Source organism: Leucoraja erinacea, chromosome 30 (genome assembly GCF_028641065.1).
Source record: "Leucoraja erinacea ecotype New England chromosome 30, Leri_hhj_1, whole genome shotgun sequence".
In the NCBI taxonomy this organism is placed as follows: domain Eukaryota; kingdom Metazoa; phylum Chordata; class Chondrichthyes; order Rajiformes; family Rajidae; genus Leucoraja; species Leucoraja erinaceus.
This window is the reverse complement of record NC_073406.1, coordinates 7,221,967-7,241,197: the sequence shown is the minus strand read 5'-3', so window position 1 is coordinate 7,241,197 and position 19,231 is coordinate 7,221,967. Positions and strand designations below refer to the sequence as shown.

General features: G+C 41.4%; 2 protein-coding genes across 2 annotated transcripts in view; one reads left to right on the top strand and one right to left on the bottom strand.

The window, feature by feature from the left end:
- The window catches only part of rnf207b (ring finger protein 207b), a 44,666-nt gene extending 36,727 nt beyond the window's left edge, over positions 1 to 7,939 (bottom strand). The window contains exon 1 of the mRNA XM_055659331.1: positions 7,868 to 7,939. The gene's annotated coding sequence lies outside the window, so the exon portion shown is untranslated. The remainder of the gene's footprint in view (positions 1 to 7,867) is intronic.
- A 94-nt stretch (positions 7,940 to 8,033) lies between these two features.
- rpl22 (ribosomal protein L22) lies at positions 8,034 to 18,264 on the top strand. The gene is made up of 4 exons (XM_055659351.1): positions 8,034 to 8,171; positions 9,546 to 9,647; positions 14,231 to 14,352; positions 18,059 to 18,264. The coding sequence occupies exons 1-4, from the start codon at positions 8,160 to 8,162 to the stop codon at positions 18,201 to 18,203; spliced, it is 381 nt and encodes a 126-aa protein (XP_055515326.1). The 5' UTR covers positions 8,034 to 8,159; the 3' UTR covers positions 18,204 to 18,264.
- Positions 18,265 to 19,231: the final 967 nt, after the last annotated feature.

Sequence of the window (19,231 nt, the reverse complement as noted above, 5' to 3'; positions counted from 1 at the left end):
GAGCGTGTGCAGCCACAGTTCACTAAAGGTGGCATGGCAAGTTGAGAAAGTGGTAACGTTAGTTTAGTTTATTATTAACATGGAACAGTACAGCACAGAAACAGGCCCTTCAGCCTACATGTCTATGCTAAATATGACGGTAAGTTAAACTAATCTCCTCTGCCGGCATGTGATCCATATCTTTCCATTCCCTGCATATGTGTTTATCTAAAAGCTCTCACACATCACTATTACCAAAATCATCTCCAGAAAGGATGTGCTAAAGGATGACCAGATCATTATGAAAATAAGGAAAGGATTTGATGGGGTAGATGTAGCAAAGATGTTTTCACCTGTGGAGCATCCCCAAAGCTGTGGCTATAATCATGTGAAACTCATTCATAAATCCAATAAAAATTACAGAAAATCCACAACTTGCTACTACACAAAGTACTGCCGAGGCAAATGATGCAGTTTCATTTAAAGGGAACAAAAGAATATTAAAACATGGGTTGCAGAAGCAGGGGAAGACCATTCAACTGACTGGTACAGCTGATCATTAACTCAGCACCACTATCCTACACAAACCCCATAATCTCTTGATTCCCTTAATTTCAGTCACTGTCTTGCTTTACTCAGCAACCAGATCATCACAGTTCTCTGGATAAAGAACTCCAAAGACTCTTCACCCTCCAGGTGAATACATTTCTCCTCATCTGGGTCCTGAATAGCCAACCACTTCTTTTGAAATTGTTACCCTTGGTTTCAAATACCTCAGCTGAGGAAAAAACAATTATCCATCTATCAACTCAAATTCGCCAAGAATTTTGCATTCAATGGAATCTAAACTTAAAAGAGTCTGTTTAAATTCTGCTCAAATTAAAAACCTGCCACTGCTGAAATCAGACTCGTGAAGCTTTGCTGCACTCACCCTGTCATGAGAGATCCCTAGTTCTATTCAATCCAGCCAAAAGAAACACCAAGAAACAGACACACTGCAGATGCTGGAGGCTTAAGCAAAAATGAAAGTGCATGAGGAACACAGTGGGTCAGGCAGCATCTGTAGAAGTATTGGGACTTTTCGCACATCTATCCTGTATATTTAAATGTTTCAATGAGGCACCCTCTTTCCTCTGAACTCGCGGGTAAAGGCTTACTTTGTTTAATCTCTCCTTGTGCAAAAAAATTGTCTGTCCTGTGAATAAACAGATCTACATATGTGAAAATTGTCCAAGTACCTATCTTCCTGGATTCTTCTTGCTTGGGTCAACTTGTCTATCCCCTCCCCCAGGCAGTTTCATCTGCCCACCATCCCTCTGGCACCTGGTACCACCTCTCACATACCATCCTCAGCCTCTACCTTCCCTCTCGCTTCTATATACAAGCTGCCATCCCTTTGCACTCTCAGTCCTGATGCAGGGTCTCAACCCGAAACGTCTACCATTCCTCTGCACCCACAGAAGCTACTAGTTCTACTGAGTTCTTTAATTTTTGTCATCATCTGGCATTCTTAATTAATTTCTGAACATACATAACCTTAGTGCTTCATGGAATCATACAGCATGGAAACAGGGCCTTCATGACCAAGCTGCCTCATCTAAGCTCGTCCCATTTGCGCTCAAGGAAAACCAGTCCCTCTGTTTTTGCCGTTTAAAAATACTCAATTTTTTTCGATCAAAGTGAGTGACCATACCTTTTTTTCCATTTTCCATTCCATCTGCCACATCCTTGCCTCTTCACTTAACCTGTCTGCATCGCCTGAAGTCACGATGCATCCTTGTCACCAGCCCACAGCACAGCCTGCTTGTGTGGTCATCATGTTTACCTGCCAGTTGAGGCACTGCAGTTCCTCACTTCAGCGTGACCACTTTACACTGCCATCCCCCAATATAAATGTACTCACTGAGATTTCCAATGGGAAAAGTTGACAAGATATTTTCCAAATACCATATCTTTTTTTTAAAGTATAAATTATTTTTACAAGGTTTCTGCATTTGAAAGATGTAAATTTTTTTTTTAAATGTATACGGAATTTGGTAATTCTCACCCAATTTCGTTCTTTTAATTTTGCTTCAATGCATTTAAAGATGTCCCTCAGAATGTAAGTTGTGTTTCATTAATTGCAATTTTATAAAAGACACCAGTGCAGACACCAACCTATACTTTTCATATGCTACAACTATTTTTTTTAAAACATTCTATAAAAGTAAAGTAACTATGTGATTTAGGTTGTAATTTTTCCAATTGTCTAGAGAAATAATTGTGTGTCTGACTATCCAATGATGTCACTACTCTACTGGAATCTACAAAGAGCAAGCTCACACAAAAGACAAGGTTCAAATGCTCAATCAGGTATGAACGGCACAACGAGAGGCTGCATCCAGCAGTCCCTCTCCTCCTCACACCACACAGCACATCCTATGACCATGTTGTATAATAATACCAAATATTAAAGTGATTTTAACAAGAGTAGCCGGAGATGTTATCTGGGATTCAGCTCCGCTCTCCTTACCTCAGTTTTGTCTCTCTGGCCTCGGGTTGGTATGAGAGAAATCTCTGATCTCTTTTAGAAAGCAGCTGCCCATTGACGTCAGGGCCCCATGAACTTGTGTCCTTCACTGGGAGGCTCCTGCTTTCAGCAGGCCAGGGATTGGGCTGAGGGCTGGCCTGTTTTGCTTCAGCACAAAATGCTGCTGTTGAGGTGATGGTAACTTTAAGCAGCTCTGACTGATTTGAGTGTAAGAATTGTTTCACTTTATTCACATCTGTTAAACTTTTAAAAACATAGAAAATAGGTGCAGGAGGAGGCCATTCGGCCCTGAGCCAGCACCGCCATTCATTGTGATCATATCCCCTATCAATAACCCGTGCCTGCCTTCTCCCCATATCCCTTGACTCCACTAGCCCCTAGAGCTCTAACTCTCTCTTAAATCCATCCAGTGATTTGGCCTCCACTGCCCTCTGTGGCAGGGAATTCCATAAATTCACAACTCTCTGGGAAAAAAAGTTTTTTCTCACCTCAGTCTTAAATGACCTCCCCTTTATTCTAAGACTGTGACCCCTGGTTCTGGACTCCCAACATAGGGAACATTTTTCCTGCATCTAGCTTGTCCAGTCCATTTATAATTTTATAGGTTTCTATAAGATCTCCCCTCATTCTTCTAAACTCCAGTTTTCTCCCAACTCCATTCAAGTGTCCTGATGCAGGTTCTCCGTTCGAAAGGCCGACAATTCCTTTCTCCTCACAGATGCTGTTCGACCTGCTGAGATCCTCCAGCTGTTTATTTTTTGCTCCAGTCATGTTTCCTCCTCCCCCAAGCTGCAGGCCGGGTCGGAGCCTTGAACGCAGTCGGGCCAAGGACGGAGCCTCAGGGTTCAGACAGACTAAGGACGGGGTTGGACCGCATCACTGAGAACAAAGGGGGACCCGGCGAGGGAGGCACTGAGAACAAAGGGGGATCAGGGTGGGGGGGGAACGAAGAAGGAATGAGTACATTGTAACTTCATCAGCGGCTTTGAGGTGACTGTTTTGTATACTTTGTATGCGAGGTGCAGGTGACAATAAAGTATCATCATCATCATCATCAATCAAAAACAAGAGAAAATAGGTTTAAAGTGAGAGGGGAAAGACGTAAAATGTACCTGATAGGCAACTTTTTCACAGTAGGTTGTGTGTATATTGAATGAGCTACCAGAGGAAGAGGTAGAAGCAGGTACAAGTATGACATGTATAAGATACTTGGACAGGTACTTGTATAGCGATCTGGGCCTGCCACAGGTAAATTGGACGAGCCTGGTTGGGCAACTTGGTTAGCTTGGATGAGTTTTGCTGAAGAGCTTGTTTCCGTGCCGTTTCCATTCCTTTCATAATCAGAAATCCATTAACTTCTGTTCTGAATGTAATCAGTGACCAAGGCTCCATTGCCGCCAAGGTAGAGGACCCCAGAGCTTCACCACCATCTGTGTAAAGAAATTCCTCCTAATTTCAGCACCAATTGTGCAAATCCCACAACCTCATTCTTAACGTGGGAAAAACTAAGGAGATGGTGGTTGACTTCAGGAAGGCGGGGAAACAACACCATACACCTCTGCACATCGATGGAGCTGATGTGGAAAGGGTCAGCAGCGTGATGTTCCTAGGACTACATCTGTCTGATGACCTGACGTCCACGGCCAACACCACAGCACTGGTCAAGAGAGCCCAGCAGCGACTACACCCTCTCCGAAGACTACGTAAAGCAGGTCTCCCCACTACACACCTACGGACTTTTTATAGGGGGACAATCGAGAGCACATTGACCTACGGCATCACTTCCTGGTTCGGGAGCTGCAAGGCGTACGAACGGCACCAACTAGACAGGATTGTGAAGACCGCCAGCAGGATTATTGGTGCTCCACTCCCTTTCCTGCTGGACATATACAGGAAGAGAGATGTATCAGCAGAGCCATCTCCATCATCAAAGACCCCTACCACCCATCGCATGACCTCTTTTTCTCCATCCTGCCATTGGAAGAGGTACAGGAGCAGCTACTTTTAGCACTCCAAAAAGGCAGGATGCTCCTCAGCTTCTTCCCACAGGCTATAAGACTGCTAAATGGATTTTGCCCCCTGCCAAAGTATCGCGCACCAACCACCAACCTGGACACACTGCAGCAGAGCCACTGTTGTGCCGCTGCCGATCGGAACGCCTATTGAATGTTTAGAAGAGTGTTAAATTTGTTCATGATACATGTATTTTTATTTCTATTTATTTTTAATGCACACTGAATGGACACTGGTTGAGCAACGTTTTTTTGTTTCCTCTGGGTATGTGAATACTCAGGAAATGACAATAAAGATATACAATACAATTGACCTATGGTTTATTTTTTGACTGTGCATTTCAATTCTCCTCGCCCAGGAACATCCTCTTTGTATCTATCCTGGTGAACCCTCTTGTAAAAGTTTTTAATAAGATCATCTCTCATTTGTATACTGTAGAGAAGGGAGGTTGAGCTACTTTAATCACTCCTTGTAAGGCAGACCCTCGGCGTGAAGAACCAGTCGTGACTCTTTGCTGCACCACCTCGATAGTATGTGTAATGTACAACTTTTTTTCAGATTAGGGGACCTGCATTGAACACAACACCCCCTGTGTGGTCTTAGTAAGAGATCCATTGTAATAATGCAATCCCAAGTGTTGATGAACAGTTCTGCGCAGAGACCTACGTGCAAGTGAACACGAACTGTGCTCCCAACATGTCAAGGAGACATAATGAACTGTAGATGCAGGTTAACTAGAAAAGACACAAAGTACTGGAGTAACTCAGTGGGTCAGGCATCATCTCTGGAGAACATAGACAGGTGACATTTTGGGTTGGGAGCACAACCAAATCTAGTTGAAGTAGCCTGGAAGCAGCCATTTTCAGATAAGTCAACAGAAAACCAATGCAGGAAAACAAAATTTAAATTGTGAGAGTTCAGGGCCACGATGTCCCTGAAATGGTGACGGGTAAGGTAGACAGTTACTCGAAAGCTTTATGACAAGGGACATTGATGGTCGGAGGCAGGTTTGGAGAAGTGAAAATGCCAAAGTGTGGAATAGAATCTGGAGGGGAAGTTCCAAAATAATTATGAAGACAAAGAGGAACGCAGAAAGGCATTGGCAGGAAAGATTTGGAAAATATCAAAATATTTTGCAAAATATACCCAGGCAAGAAGGTAATCGGGGAAAGAAGAGGGTTCATTATGGATTAAGGCCCCAATCTGTACATGACGGATGAGAAAAATATTGTAATTGGAGAACTAGATAGGGCTCTTGAAGATAGCAAAGTCAGGGGATATAGGGAGAAGGCAGGAACAGGGTACTGATTGTAGATGATCAGCCATGATCACATTGAATGGTGGTGCTGGCTCGAAGGGCCGAATGGCCTACTCCTGCACCTATTGCCTATTGTCTATTGTCTAACTCAAAATGAGGGGTGATGGAATTCCAGAACAAATTATAGTTGAAAAAGAGAAGGTATTAGATTTATGGGCTATAAGGTCAATAAATCTGCAGAGCTAGATGAGGTATATACAAGGTTGCATTGATTTCTGGGTCTTTGGCAGAAATGTTCAAATCTGCTTTGACCGCAGTGGAAGTGTCAGATGACTGGAGGACAGTACACGCTGTGCCTTTATCCAAGGTCAGCAGGGATAAGCTAACTAATTAATGACAGGTGAGTGCAACAGAAGTCCGGGGGAAATTAATAGAAAAACTTCTGAGGAAGATAATTGATTCACAGCGAGACAGAAATTGATAAGAGAGACACAGAAAACTGAGCAGTCTGAAGAAGTGTCTCGCCCTGAAATGTCACCTATTCCTTTTCTCCAGAGATGCTGTCTGACCCGCTGAGCTACTCCAGCTTTCTGTGTCTATCTTCGATTTAAACCAGCAACTGCAGTTCCTTCCTACACATTGATAAGAGAGAGTCAGCATGGTTTTATTAAGGGAAGCCTTATCTGACTAAACTAAATGAATTTTAGATGGCCAAGTGTGCTGATGAGGGTAATGCAGTTGATGCAGTCCACGGGGACTTCAGTCAATGGTGTCCAACAGGTATCAGTGCCGGGACCTTTACTGTTTGTTATACACATTAACAACCTGCATGTGAATGCAGGCAAGGTGACGGATGGTAGATAGAGAAAATGTTTCGTCTTGGTAGAGATATCTATGACCAGAGATCATGGGGTTACGGTAATGTTAGGAAATTCTGGAAGGACGTGGGGATTTTTTCCTCAGCTATAACATGATGGAGGCCTACACACAATGTTTAAGAAGCATGTATATGAACCATGGGCATCAAAACAAGGGCTTTGTGCTGGGAAATGGTATTTGTATAGATCGGACCTCAATGGGTGTTACAGACACAATGTTCTCTGCGTTGTTGCAGTAATATACTGTTTGAAATTTTTTAATTTGGGTGTAAAATGCCACAATAAGAAAGCTACAACCATCGTAAGTTTAAAAAAAAAGTATCCTTGTTTCTTGTATAAATCAACAGTATAAATCAACGTATAAATTTCCAGTATATCAGTGAAAATGTAGGAGTGGGAGGATTTATTGAGAGAAACAATCAATGTTTCAGATAGACTTACTTTTGGATTTTAGACAGATCTACTGATAAAAGGTTAAAAAAACAAACTTTCATGAAGCGTTGGCTGAGCCTCTTCAACAGATACAAAGCGCTGGAGTAACTCAGCTGGTATCCAGTACTTAAGAAGGGTCTTGACCCAAAACGTTACCCATTCCTTCTCTCCAGAGATGTTGCCTGTTCCGCTGAGTTACTCCTTCGATTTTTCTTGGTTGGTTTCTTGGTTTCTTGGTCCTCCAAAATATTCCAAATGGAATTTAAACTGGAGTTGGTGAAGGGATGGCTTAAGCCAGAAAGGGTTATTGGGAAGAAAGAGCTACTTTAAATGTAGTTGTATCTGGTTGGGTAACTATAGTTGGGTGGAGATTATTCCATGCTTTAATTGTGTGGGGGACGAACGAATTGCTGTATACATCTGTCTTTGTAGCTGGGATCACAAATTGGATCGAATGCCTCGTCTGCTCCTAATTGGTTTGGGTTTGGTGTAGGTCTTGTAGTCTATGACGAGCTGACCATTTAACATTTTGTAAAAACAGGTCAAACGGTGAGCTTCACGTACGTCATCCACTTCTCTGGAGACGCTGTCAGTCTCACTGAGTTACTCGAGTATTTTAGTGTCTGTCTTTTTGAGTAGGTGACGTTTCTGGTTTGGACCCTACACTGTGTCATTGCATGTATCCCATACCTTTCTTTGCATGCAGTCTGTATAATGGGTTATGGAAACGTTTATTAGCCGAGAGGGCGGCGACGAGGCCTGTCCCTGTCCCTGTACCTGTCATTAGGGCCTAGCCCGACCCATCCGCGGGGCCTGCAGCTCCATCTGCTCGCTGATTGGTACGCTCCCTCGCACCAATGCGCAAGCGCACAGGTTGTGCTCCCATTGCTCCATCTCGCGGTGACGTCTTGAACCCTTCCCTGATTGGTGGGATCCCTCGACCCGGCTGGCAAGGGGAGGCGCCTGCGCCCTACCTGTGTGGTGATTGGAGCTCCTGCGACCAGCCGTCACGCATGCGCGCGCTGGCCCCGCCTTCCCTCTTTCTCTCGCTCCGCCATCTTTTGGAGACATGGCTCCTGCGGTGAGTCCGCCGCCGCGACCCAGCCTTTTGCCGGTGGCTGTGGCGGAAAAACCGAGTGGTTCTCTCCGCTCTTCGAAACCATGAGTCCTTGAGTTCCCCGCGTTGGGCCTTTGTACCGATTTATCCTTCCGGCCCCCGGACAGGCGGTTAGCGGGCGGGCGGGCCGGTGGGTGTAGGCCTGAGCTCTCGGCCTCGGGTGCGAGTTGTAATGTGGAGACTGTTCTCGGTCTTTGCACCAACCGGCCCAGGCGTCAGCACTGTCCCTCATTACTGCTGGGATCGGCTGCTTTCCGTTTTAGTGGTGAAATGTTGAGCTGATCTTTCGCCCCGCGTGGCACGTGTTTGGGAAGTTTTTCAACCCATTTAATTAATTTAAAGATCTACAAATAAAGTAAAAACTTTTTTCTTGATCAGAGACGGGTTTTCACCTTGTCCGGCCTCGAGATCAGTAGCCGACATCTGTCATTTGCGCTTTCACAGCACATGCTAAATGCAGCCATTCCTTACTGTTCCAAGAGGCAAAATTGTTGGACAGCTGTTTAACAATCTGAGTTTAGATCTTAAGAAGGCAACTAGGGAACTTTTTTTAAAAGTTAGCCTCAGTAAACATGAAACCACGGATTGTTTCAAAAATCCATTTGATTCACTTCAAGGATGGAAAATGTGCCATGCTTGCCATGTCTTATATTTGTTTCCAGACATCAATGTGTTCTAAAATTAGAACGGTCGAAGCATTCAGCAAATCGGCCAGAAATCCTGCAAGTAGAAACAGTTGATGGTTGTCAGAAAGAAAAGTTTTAAGTAATAGATAATGTTTAGGAAGATTGGGCAGAATGAAGAGAATATCACTGATGAGGTGAAAATGTGATCAACTTGCTATAACTAGCCATTTCAGATGAGAAAAAGGAGATGTACACAAAGTTGGTATTGTCAGCAGCAACCATATAATTGTCAGCATTCAGCAAGCAGAATATGTTTTATAAAAACTTACTACTGCTGTACATTGCAATGTACTTATACCATACCTCCCATATACACAGCCTTCAGGAACCTGAATAATCACAATTAATTCTGAAAAAACATCGGTCTTAAATAAAATATTCCTTTAGTGACATGTCGGATCAGGACCCTCCTTCAAAATGAAAAAGCTAAATTATTTTAAACTTAATCCCTGATGTGACATTGTAAACTAAATGGCTCAATCGTAAACATGTATTGTCTTTCGGCTGACTCAATTGCGCGCAACAAAAGCTTTTCACTGTAACTCGGTAAACGTGATAATAAACAAAACTGGTTATTTTTTGCACGATACTTTTATCATTTCAGAATTTTTCCCTTCTGCATCTCTTTAACTGTTTGACTTTTGCTTTACAGAAGAAGATTCTAACAAGGGGCAAAAAGAAGAAACAGGTGCTGAAGTTCACCTTAGACTGCACACATCCAGTGGAAGATGGAATCATGGATGCTTCCAACTTTGTAAGTTTTCCTAGTCTTTATTGGGTAACACAGGAATATAATGCATGGGCCACAGATGCGACTTTGTCAATGCTGTATGTCATATGGAAATTGCTGATAGTATGCTCTGAGTCAGAAGAAGGGTCTAGACCTGAAACGTCACCCATGCCTTCTCTCCAGAGATGCTGCCTGTCCTGCTGAGTTACCCCAGCTTTTTGTGTCTATCTTCGATTTAAACCAGCACCTGCAGTTTCTTCTTACACAGCATGTTGTGAGAGATGTCTTTCCATTTTGAGTTGATGCGAGTTGTCAGCCGTGGCTTAGTTGGTAGAATTATTGCTTCTAAATCGAAGGTTCTGAGTTCAAGACGTTACTGTGCTCTTCTATTCATTTTGTTATTCTGTAACTAGTGAAATTTTATGGCAGCATAATGTTTTCACTGTAGTTTTAATATGCAGGTTCAGGCAGGAGGACGACATTGGTGGATGCAAAATATTATTTTACACAGGGGGTGGTGGGGGCCTAAATTATAGTGGTGGTGGAGTCAGATTACGATAGTGGCATTTGAGATGTTTTTCACTAGGCACATGGAGATGCAGGGAATAGAAGGGTATGGATCACATGAAGGCAGGTAAGATCAATTTGCCACAAACGCTGCACCAAAGGGACCATTCCTCTGTTGTGCTGTTCTATGTTCTAATTTCCTGGTGACAAAATGTGCTAATTGCAACATTTTTGTACGACAATGATACTAAGTTTAATTCCTCCAATCTACTTTTAAATTGTATGCAGTTCTGGATTTAATTCCTTGAATTACAAACTGCACAACCAACTTCTGTCTATCTTTGGTAACTGGCTATTTTAGGACAGTCAAAATTTGAAACTGGACGATTACATAAAATTATGTTTTATTTAAAATTGGTTGCAATGGATCCTCATTGTGTCTGGAATCCGGCCTATGTATCAATGCGCACCTAGGATCCTTGAGAACTAACAACCTTCATACATTTCTATCTTTTTGTAGATATGTGGCTGTTTGGCTCATCTACATGGATTCTATCATTTTCCTACTTGTACCTCCAATCTCATGCCTGTTAAAATACACTGCCATTAATTTGCAAACCTTATATTGCATCTTTGAGTTGGCTTTGGATTGTCTGAACTATTGTATTCAATATCATGGAATATGATAAAAATATAGGCATGTATTTTTTTAAACTGATTCTGATGTAACATTGGTTTGGATCTTCCAGTGCAGTCATGAGCATAAATTAAAATAAAACTAGAAATTCCGTGTGTGGACTGTCAAATGTGAAAGTCCCAGATTTGATAAATTGATTCAGAATACAAAAAGGGAGTCCAGAAGTGGATCCCAGTCTGAAATTGAACTGCAGTTTGGATTCTGCACCACTGGCAGGATACAAAAGCTCTCTCATTTCAATGGGGCAGCAGATTAAGGGGTAGAGGGCTTAATTTAAATTATTTGTGCTTACTTTGGCATTTTTAATTGTGTATGCATAGATGCTTTTGGTTTCTTTTTAAATTTTATTTGCTTCAGTGTTACTGGTTTAATTATTAATTTTTTAATTTATTTTAAAAATAACTATAAGCTGAGGATATGGACTTGCTGGCTGTTAAGTTTTCAGAGGATTTGTGGCTGGGTTCCTTCTATAGGTCTGACACATTTTGGACCACATTTCTTTGGCCAGTACAGTAGGTGCTCCATGTCCTGTTGGGTAGGTAGGAAGTGGTGGATCAGGAAGGAATTGCTTGTGGACTAGCAATTACTGGGCCTTGGATAAACACAAAATGTTGGAGTAACTCAGCGGGTCATGTCGCATCTCTGGAGAAAATGGATAGGTGATGTTTTGGGTCGGGGCCTTTCTTCAGGCTGATTGCATGGTTCCTCCCTTCTAAAGTCAGTCTGAAGAAGTGTCCTGACCTAAAATGTTATCTTCCATTTTCTCCAGAGATGCAGCCTGACCTGAGGTACTCCAGCATTTTGTGTTTATCTTTGGTATAAACCAGCAACTGCGGTTTATTTTTATTACATTTTTATTACTGGGCCCTTTTAGTTTATTTTAGAAATACAACAGGGCAACAGGCCCCATGGCCCACCAAGTCCGTACCAACCAGCAATCACCTGTACATTAGTTCTATCCTATACACTAGGGACAATTTTCAGACACCAATTTACCTACAAACCTGCACGTCTTTGGAATGTGGAAAGAAGCCGGAGCACCCAGAGAAAACCCCTCAGTCACAGGGAGAATGTACAAACTGTACAGACAGCACCCATAGTCAAGATCGAACCCAGGTCCCTGGCGCTGTAAGGCAGTCACTGTGCTGCCCTTTGGTGCTGTAGGTGCATTTTTTACTTAGAAATGTCAACAGGATGGAGTCCATTTCTAGCAATGTGGCATGATTTCTAGTTGTCTATTCCCCACCGCAGATGCTTGACCCACTCAGCTCCAGCACTTTATTTGCTCAATATTCCAGCATCTGCAATCTCTGTCCATTTCCCATTGACTGTTTCATACCTCACCTGTTGTGACTTTCCTAGCTCCTGACATTTCATATAATAAAATGTGAAATGCGATTCAGCAACTTTTCATATCAAACGGTTGGAGCAAGTTGACTTCTTTTATTCCCCTTGGACTAGATAGACAGATACAATTACAGATTCCCTTCAATATTAGTCCTTCCCCCAAGTGTTCTTGAATCGGATACTTTCTGATGCTGTACATCTGGACAACTTCCCTATGGTTTATGTAAGAAGGAGCTGCAGATACTGGTTTAAACTGAAGATAGACAAAAAAAAAGCTGGAGTAACTCAGCTTCTTCAGATGTCTCGACCTCAAATGTCACCCATTCCTTCTCTCCAGATATGCTGCTTATCCCACTGAGTGACTCCAGCTTTTTGTGTCATTTGAGTGTTCACTCCTATCTTCCCTATGGTTTGTTGAATATAAGCTGACCATTGAAGACTGATCACCAAACCTTTGTAGATCATGTGTTCTCCATGATCTAAGCTAAGTTGTGGAACCAACCTCCTTGTTGACAGCTCACTCCACATAGATTGCAAACTATTCCTAGTGAGTGCAGCATATAGGTTGCATATATTAAGTGAATGTATTAGTTGGGAAATGTGTTGAAAATTACTGCATTGAGTGCTTTGATTGCTTTGCATTTACCCAAAATACCAGATGACTTCATTGTACTTGGGCGATCTTTGCCTTGCTTTTGTCTATGACCCATTGGAAAAATGTGGGTTTTAGTTTGTGGATCTTGATGCTGAGTGTTGGGAGGAGTTCTGTGGGGAATAATGTGGCTTGTCTTCTGGCTTTTTCAACTATTGGTTTAGACCTGACCACGTCTGACATGGGTCATGAGTGAAGCACTTTTTTTCTATTGTTTTAATGTCAAATTAATTTATAGTAGATGGAATCTAAAGATTCTAAAGAAGCCATGTAGTTTCGATCAAAGATACGAGAGGAGCTCCTATAGTATCTTTGGTTTCGATGCTTACGGTTTCTAATATGAGTGATACATTTTTGTTACACTAGAAAGCTGGCTGAAACAAAATCATTGGAATTCCTCAAATACAATTGGCTGGTAGCATGAGAGTTAATAAATATCAGGAATGAACACTCAAATAGAACATTGAACAGTACAGCACAAGAATAGGCCCTTCGGCCCAGATTGTCTGTGATGAACACAAAACTAGTCTCCTCTGCCTGCATGTGATCCAGATCCGTTCCCTGCATATCCATATGCCTATCTAAAAGTTTTTTAAATGGCACTAACAATTTGAGGCTATGTCCTCGTGTATTTGATTTTTCCGTCATGGGAAAAGGGTTCTGACTACCTACTTAGATAATGTCTCTCATAATTTTGTATACTTCTATCTAGTCTCTACAACCGCCAGCAATCCAGAGAAACCAATCCAAGTCTGTCCGACCTCTTCCTGTGGCTAATACTGCCTAACTCTGCATCCTTTCCAAAGCCTCCACATACATCCCGTAATAGGGTGAGGAGAACGGCACCCAATACTCCAAATGCAGCCTAACTAAAGTCCTATAAAGCTGCATCAAAACTTGTTGACTGTTATACTCATTGCTGTGACCTTAAACAAGCATACCATATGCCGCCTTTGCCACTATATCTTCTTGTGTTGATACTTTCAGGGTGTTATTGTCTTGGATCCCAAGATCTCCTGTACATAATTCCTGTTAAGGGGCATGCATTAATTGTATATTTTCCCCTTGCATTTGAAAATGGTTTTGGGTGTTCTGAAATTGCAGGAAATTTGTGATTGTATGGTTGTTGCACCTTCCCCATTGTTCAAGGCCAGGCAATGCTAGCTTGTGGCAGATGACGCATCAGTGCCAGTTCTCGTGTCCAGGCCTGTCTGGTTAAAAAAGCTCATTAGGTTGTCATCAAGAGTGGGAATTTACAAAATGTAATCTTGTTGGTTACATTGGTAATATACCAGAAATCACTCTTTACCACCTGCTGATTCTTACAATTGGCACATACAGTATTGTCTCCCACCCATGTACAGAGGACATATTAAATTGCCTGACCACTGTTTTCTTTTGCAGGAGCAGTTCTTGCAGGAACGCATTAAAGTGAATGGAAAGGCTGGGAACTTGGGCAATGTGGTAACAATTGAGAGGAACAAGAGTAAGATCACTGTTACCTCTGAGGTCCCATTCTCAAAGAGGTGAGTTGGAAGACAAAGGGAGCAATTATTCTTAAAGAAAAATATTCCTTTTCAAATGCCATCTCTTCATATGCCAAATATTTCAGACAGAGGTTCCGACTTGCTTAGCTTATGCTGGTTAAAACCAAATGTGGCATGTGATGTTCCAAAAGAAATAATGCTGGGATTGAACACTTTAGCCTCAGGAAAGCAAAATATTATAATTTGCATGGAACTTACTAAATCTGCAGAATTAGACTAGCGGCTATATGAACCCCTTGTTTCTTGGTTGCAAGTGGAGAACAGGCTGAGGATGCAATCCTTTATTGGTACCTGTATTAGAGGTTATAGAACCATGGAAGCATCTGGTTATTGAGGAAATTATGTTTTTATTCTGGTCATATTGGAACATGGCCATAAATATCAATCGAATAATTTAGGACAAACCTCTTAACCTACAGTTGTTGGCTACTTTGATTCAGAATTGGTTTGGTGATGGAAGGCAGAGAATAATAGTGGAAGGGTTTTTTAAATTAGAAGTCTGATTAGTGGTATGACACAATGACTAGTGCTTGAATTTTGGTTTGTGATATATCGACAATTTGGAGATATGATTAATAAGATAGTGGATAACAAAAACAGGTGGTGTTGAGGATAGTGAGAAAAGTTGTCTATGGCTAATGCAGGATACAGATCAGATGGGAAGTTAAGCAGACCATTGGCAGACGGAATTTAAACAAATGTGAGGATCTGCATTTTGGCAACTCAAAAGGAGTAAGGCATGTACAATAAATTGTATGGCACTTACAAATGTTGACAGTACATAGAACAGTACAGCTCAGGAACAAGCCCTTTGACCAACAATGTCTATTCCGAACATAATGTCATGACCATCTCTTATCTACCTGTGATAATCCATATCCCTCCATTCCTTGCAGATTCATATGCCTATCCAAGAGACTCTTAAATTCCACCATATCTGCCTCAACACCACCCCAGAAGTGTTCCAGGCACCCGCCACCCTTGTGTAAAATAACAATTTGCCCCGACTCCTTTAAACATTGCCCTTCTCAGCTTTTCCCTCTAGTATTTGATTTTTTTTCATCCAGGGTGGGAAAGGTTCTGACAGTCTATCCTATCTATGCCTCTCATAACTTTATATACTTATATTCTCCCTGCAACCCCAGGCATTCCAGCGAAAACAATCCAAGTCTGACCAACCTCTCCTTGTAGCTAATACCACCCAATGCAGGCATCAATCTGGTAATCCTCTGCAACCTGCCCAAAGCCGCCACATCCTTCCTGTAATGGGGCAGAGACTTTGGAGTTCAAGGCCATTGTTCCCCAAATAGAGTTCAAAGGAATGGCGAAGGAGACATCGGATATGCTTGCTTCAAAGTCAGGGCATAGTATATATGAATTGGAATATTATATTACAACTTGGCAAATCATTGATTAGACTGCAATTGAAGTTTGTACGATTTTAATTGCAACACCATGGAGAGGATGCAGAGGAGGTACACCAAGATGTTGCCTGGATTGGAGGACATCATTTATGGGGGTGGAATGTTTAGGCTGCGTTTTTTTTTCCTGGAGCCATGGAGGTTCGGGGAGATTTGATAGACAAGGCAAGTTTATTGAGTTGGATCAATTGGGAGCCATTGTGTTTTTGTATTATGCTAGTAAAGAAATAAGATATCTTAACCTTCATAAAGAATGTGAGGAGGCTTGTGTGAAATGTATTGACCGGGAATTCCCATCGCCAAGCTATAAATACCACATCATAATTTTTACAGTGATTCCTTTTCTGATGCCATTTTAATATTGAGAAAAGTTTCGAAACTCTAGTTGGCCACCCTGCTTAAAATTATCCCATATAGGAAACCAATCTATTGATATCCAGCAGCTTTCTTCCTCTCTTTAACCATGTACTCACTTTTCAGTGTGAGCATTAATCATGATTTCTACATTTAAATCATTCGTGCATGTTATGAAAAGCGAGGAGTCCTGGGAATCCTCATTTAATAAATTTCTATTCATTAAAATATTTGTCAACCATTAGTCTTGCATTGATAATGAGCTGCTGTTGAAACCAGATTCTCATTTGGTGGATGCTGTGATCTTTTTTTTAATCATTCCATTTTGAGGAGCTCAAAGAAATTGTGGATTATATTGAATTCTATCTTATTTCAATTCAATATTTCAGTCTTCCATTAACACTATTCTAACTGTTCTTTTCAAAGAATTTTAAACATTCTGGGAATTCTATTTTGCATTGTAGACTGGCCTTTGCATTGTAGACTAGCTAGCCTGTTATTTTGCACTAGTCAAATTTTGCATTATTTGTGCACCATTCTGCTGCTTCGCACTCTTGTATTTTGGTGTTTATCGTTACTGTATATATTATTTACTCTGAGCTTCATATGAACAAGAAATTTAATTGCACTCTGGTATATTTAACAATAAACAAATCTAATTGGTATATTCCTTCTGTCTAAAATAAGTGTTAGTTTGCTGTTTGCGTATCTACAGCCAGACAAGATTGGAAAATAATTGCAATTGTTGGAGCCCCTGTTATTTTCTTCTCCCATCTCTGTATATGGATAAACTTATCAATCTCAGATGGCATTACTTGTACCTCTGCTCTTTGGATAGAATATAATCTATCCATCCTCTGGTACCTGAACTATCTAATTATTATTTTTTAAAATCCTAAACATCCCCCTCTTGTTGTACTTGTATGTATTGTGTTCTCAAATGCAGGGAGAGGTATTGAGTATGGTGAAACAGCAATCAATTTTGTCTTGCCCTGTTCCTTCTGGATTGCAGTGTTTATTTTACTATGATCATAGTTAAGGCCCTACCAAATGTATAAATTTTAAAAGAAAATGTAAAACTCAATTGCGGGCAAGAGTGGTGAATGTCTAGAATGCGCTGCCAGGTGTGATGGTGGTGCTAGATACGATGGTGGCATTTAAAATACTTGGATAAGCATGTGGGTATGGAGGTCTAGGGACAATGCACAGGCCATAAGGATTGGTTTTGGTGGACAGTTTTGTTTCTGGAGGCTCTTGTGGCTATTGCTGGGAGCCAGCTTGTCCTTTCTCTGCCTTTCGCCATCACTCTTCAACTGATGTGTGAGCAATGATGGCCCTGAAAGTTCTGTGACGGATGATGTGCCGGTCGCATTGAATCCTCTGACCAAGACTGAAAGACATCCAGTACCAGCTCTTGGCCCAATGTAGTCCTGGGGACAGGTCTGAATGTGCACTACTTCCATCCCCTCACACTGCTGTGTCTTCACTGTCTTGTATGTGTATATGAGATCCAGAGTGTGCACGTTCACAATTTACTTGGCCCCCTTGTAATGAATGGTTGAGTTTAATATGATCAACACCAAGATAACCCACCTGTCTGATCTTTTTCTGAGCAGGGCAGGTGGATTACAATTTGTCTCGTATAGAAAATATATTGCCATCATCTCTTCTGCTAATAAGCTCATCAAAAATTATTGGTTATTCTTATTTTAGATTTGTTGTGATTCCTTATATTTGTCAGATGATCAAACCTTGATACAAGAAAGCAGTGAAAGGAAATGGTGTCTAGATTTGACAGGCTTTGATCTTTAGACTGAAGGAAATAGGTGGGGTAAAACATTGGGAAAGACCAAGTAGTCAAAGATCAATCATTCTCCTTCGATTATTGACTTCCGATTGTGTTTCTGCAGGTACCTGAAATACCTCACCAAGAAGTACCTCAAAAAGAATAATCTGCGTGACTGGCTTCGCGTGGTTGCAAACAGTAAAGAGAGCTATGAGCTCCGTTACTTCCAGATTAACCAGGATGAAGAAGAAGAGGAGGATGAAGATTAAGCCCAAACCTGGTCTGGACTTTTGTACAAATTATATTCAATAAAATTGGTCCAAAGGAAAATCGTGAAGCTCTGGGTTTCTTTCTTTGCTTGGAAGTCATCTGCTGTGTTCTAGGTTATTATTAATGCATGTAGTTATAAATATTGCATTTTGTTCATTTTCTTTCCCTATTTGGATTCTACAACTTGCTTTCACTGTCCGTATTGGAATTTCTCATTCCTTTTGTAAGTCAGCTTTGATAGGTGGCTTGGTTTTTCTGACAATTAGCACAGACTGATGTGGACAGCTCAGCATTTTGCCATTTCTCCTCCATTCCTCTGTAGTCTTTAATTTGCCTTGCTTCAAGGCTTTTAAATTTGGATATTTAACTGGCCCCATTGACCAGATAATCTTATCATTTATCCCCATGGCAACCCTGGGTTTACCCTATCTGCGTCTTTGTCCAATTTCTTCCCCCGCTGTCTTTGCAACATAAAGTTAATACTTTCCCATTCATGACAAAGTATCTTCAACTTGACATATTAATGTTTTCTCCCACAGACTATGCCTGACCTGACTGTTTTCATTGCACCTTGGGCTGGGTATCTTCCCCCACTGTATGTAACAATGTATTTCAAGATAACGTATCATCTTCAGCTTCCAAATATCCTGTCTCCTCCCCACCCCCAGGTAAACACAAAATGCCAGAGTAACTCAGCGGGACAGGCAACATCTCTGGAGAGAAGGAATGGGTCCCTCCTACAGCTCGTCCCTTGTCTTTCAAGCAGCATCTCAATAATTGGATGAAAGTATGAATGTGAAAAAAATTAGATCCATACGTACTATCCGGCCTCACTTATACCTATAACACTTCACAACAAACAATGTGGAAAGCTGTATCAAATTCCATTTTCAAAAATCATTTTAATCTGAACATTCAAACTTAAAAATTAAGAATATGTGGAATCATGATCCTGGACATAGGGTTACTGAAATCACATTTAAATGCTGTCATTTTTCTTGTCTCAGAGTTCTGAATTTTAACACTA

What these genes read in the sequence shown, in the direction of transcription:
- rpl22 (XM_055659351.1), top strand. An exon ending in TCATGGATGCTTCCAACTTT is followed by an intron (nt 9,648 to 14,230) that starts GTAAGTTTTCCT and finishes TTTCTTTTGCAG; the next exon opens with GAGCAGTTCTTGCAGGAACG. An exon ending in GAGGTCCCATTCTCAAAGAG is followed by an intron (nt 14,353 to 18,058) that starts GTGAGTTGGAAG and finishes GTGTTTCTGCAG; the next exon opens with GTACCTGAAATACCTCACCA.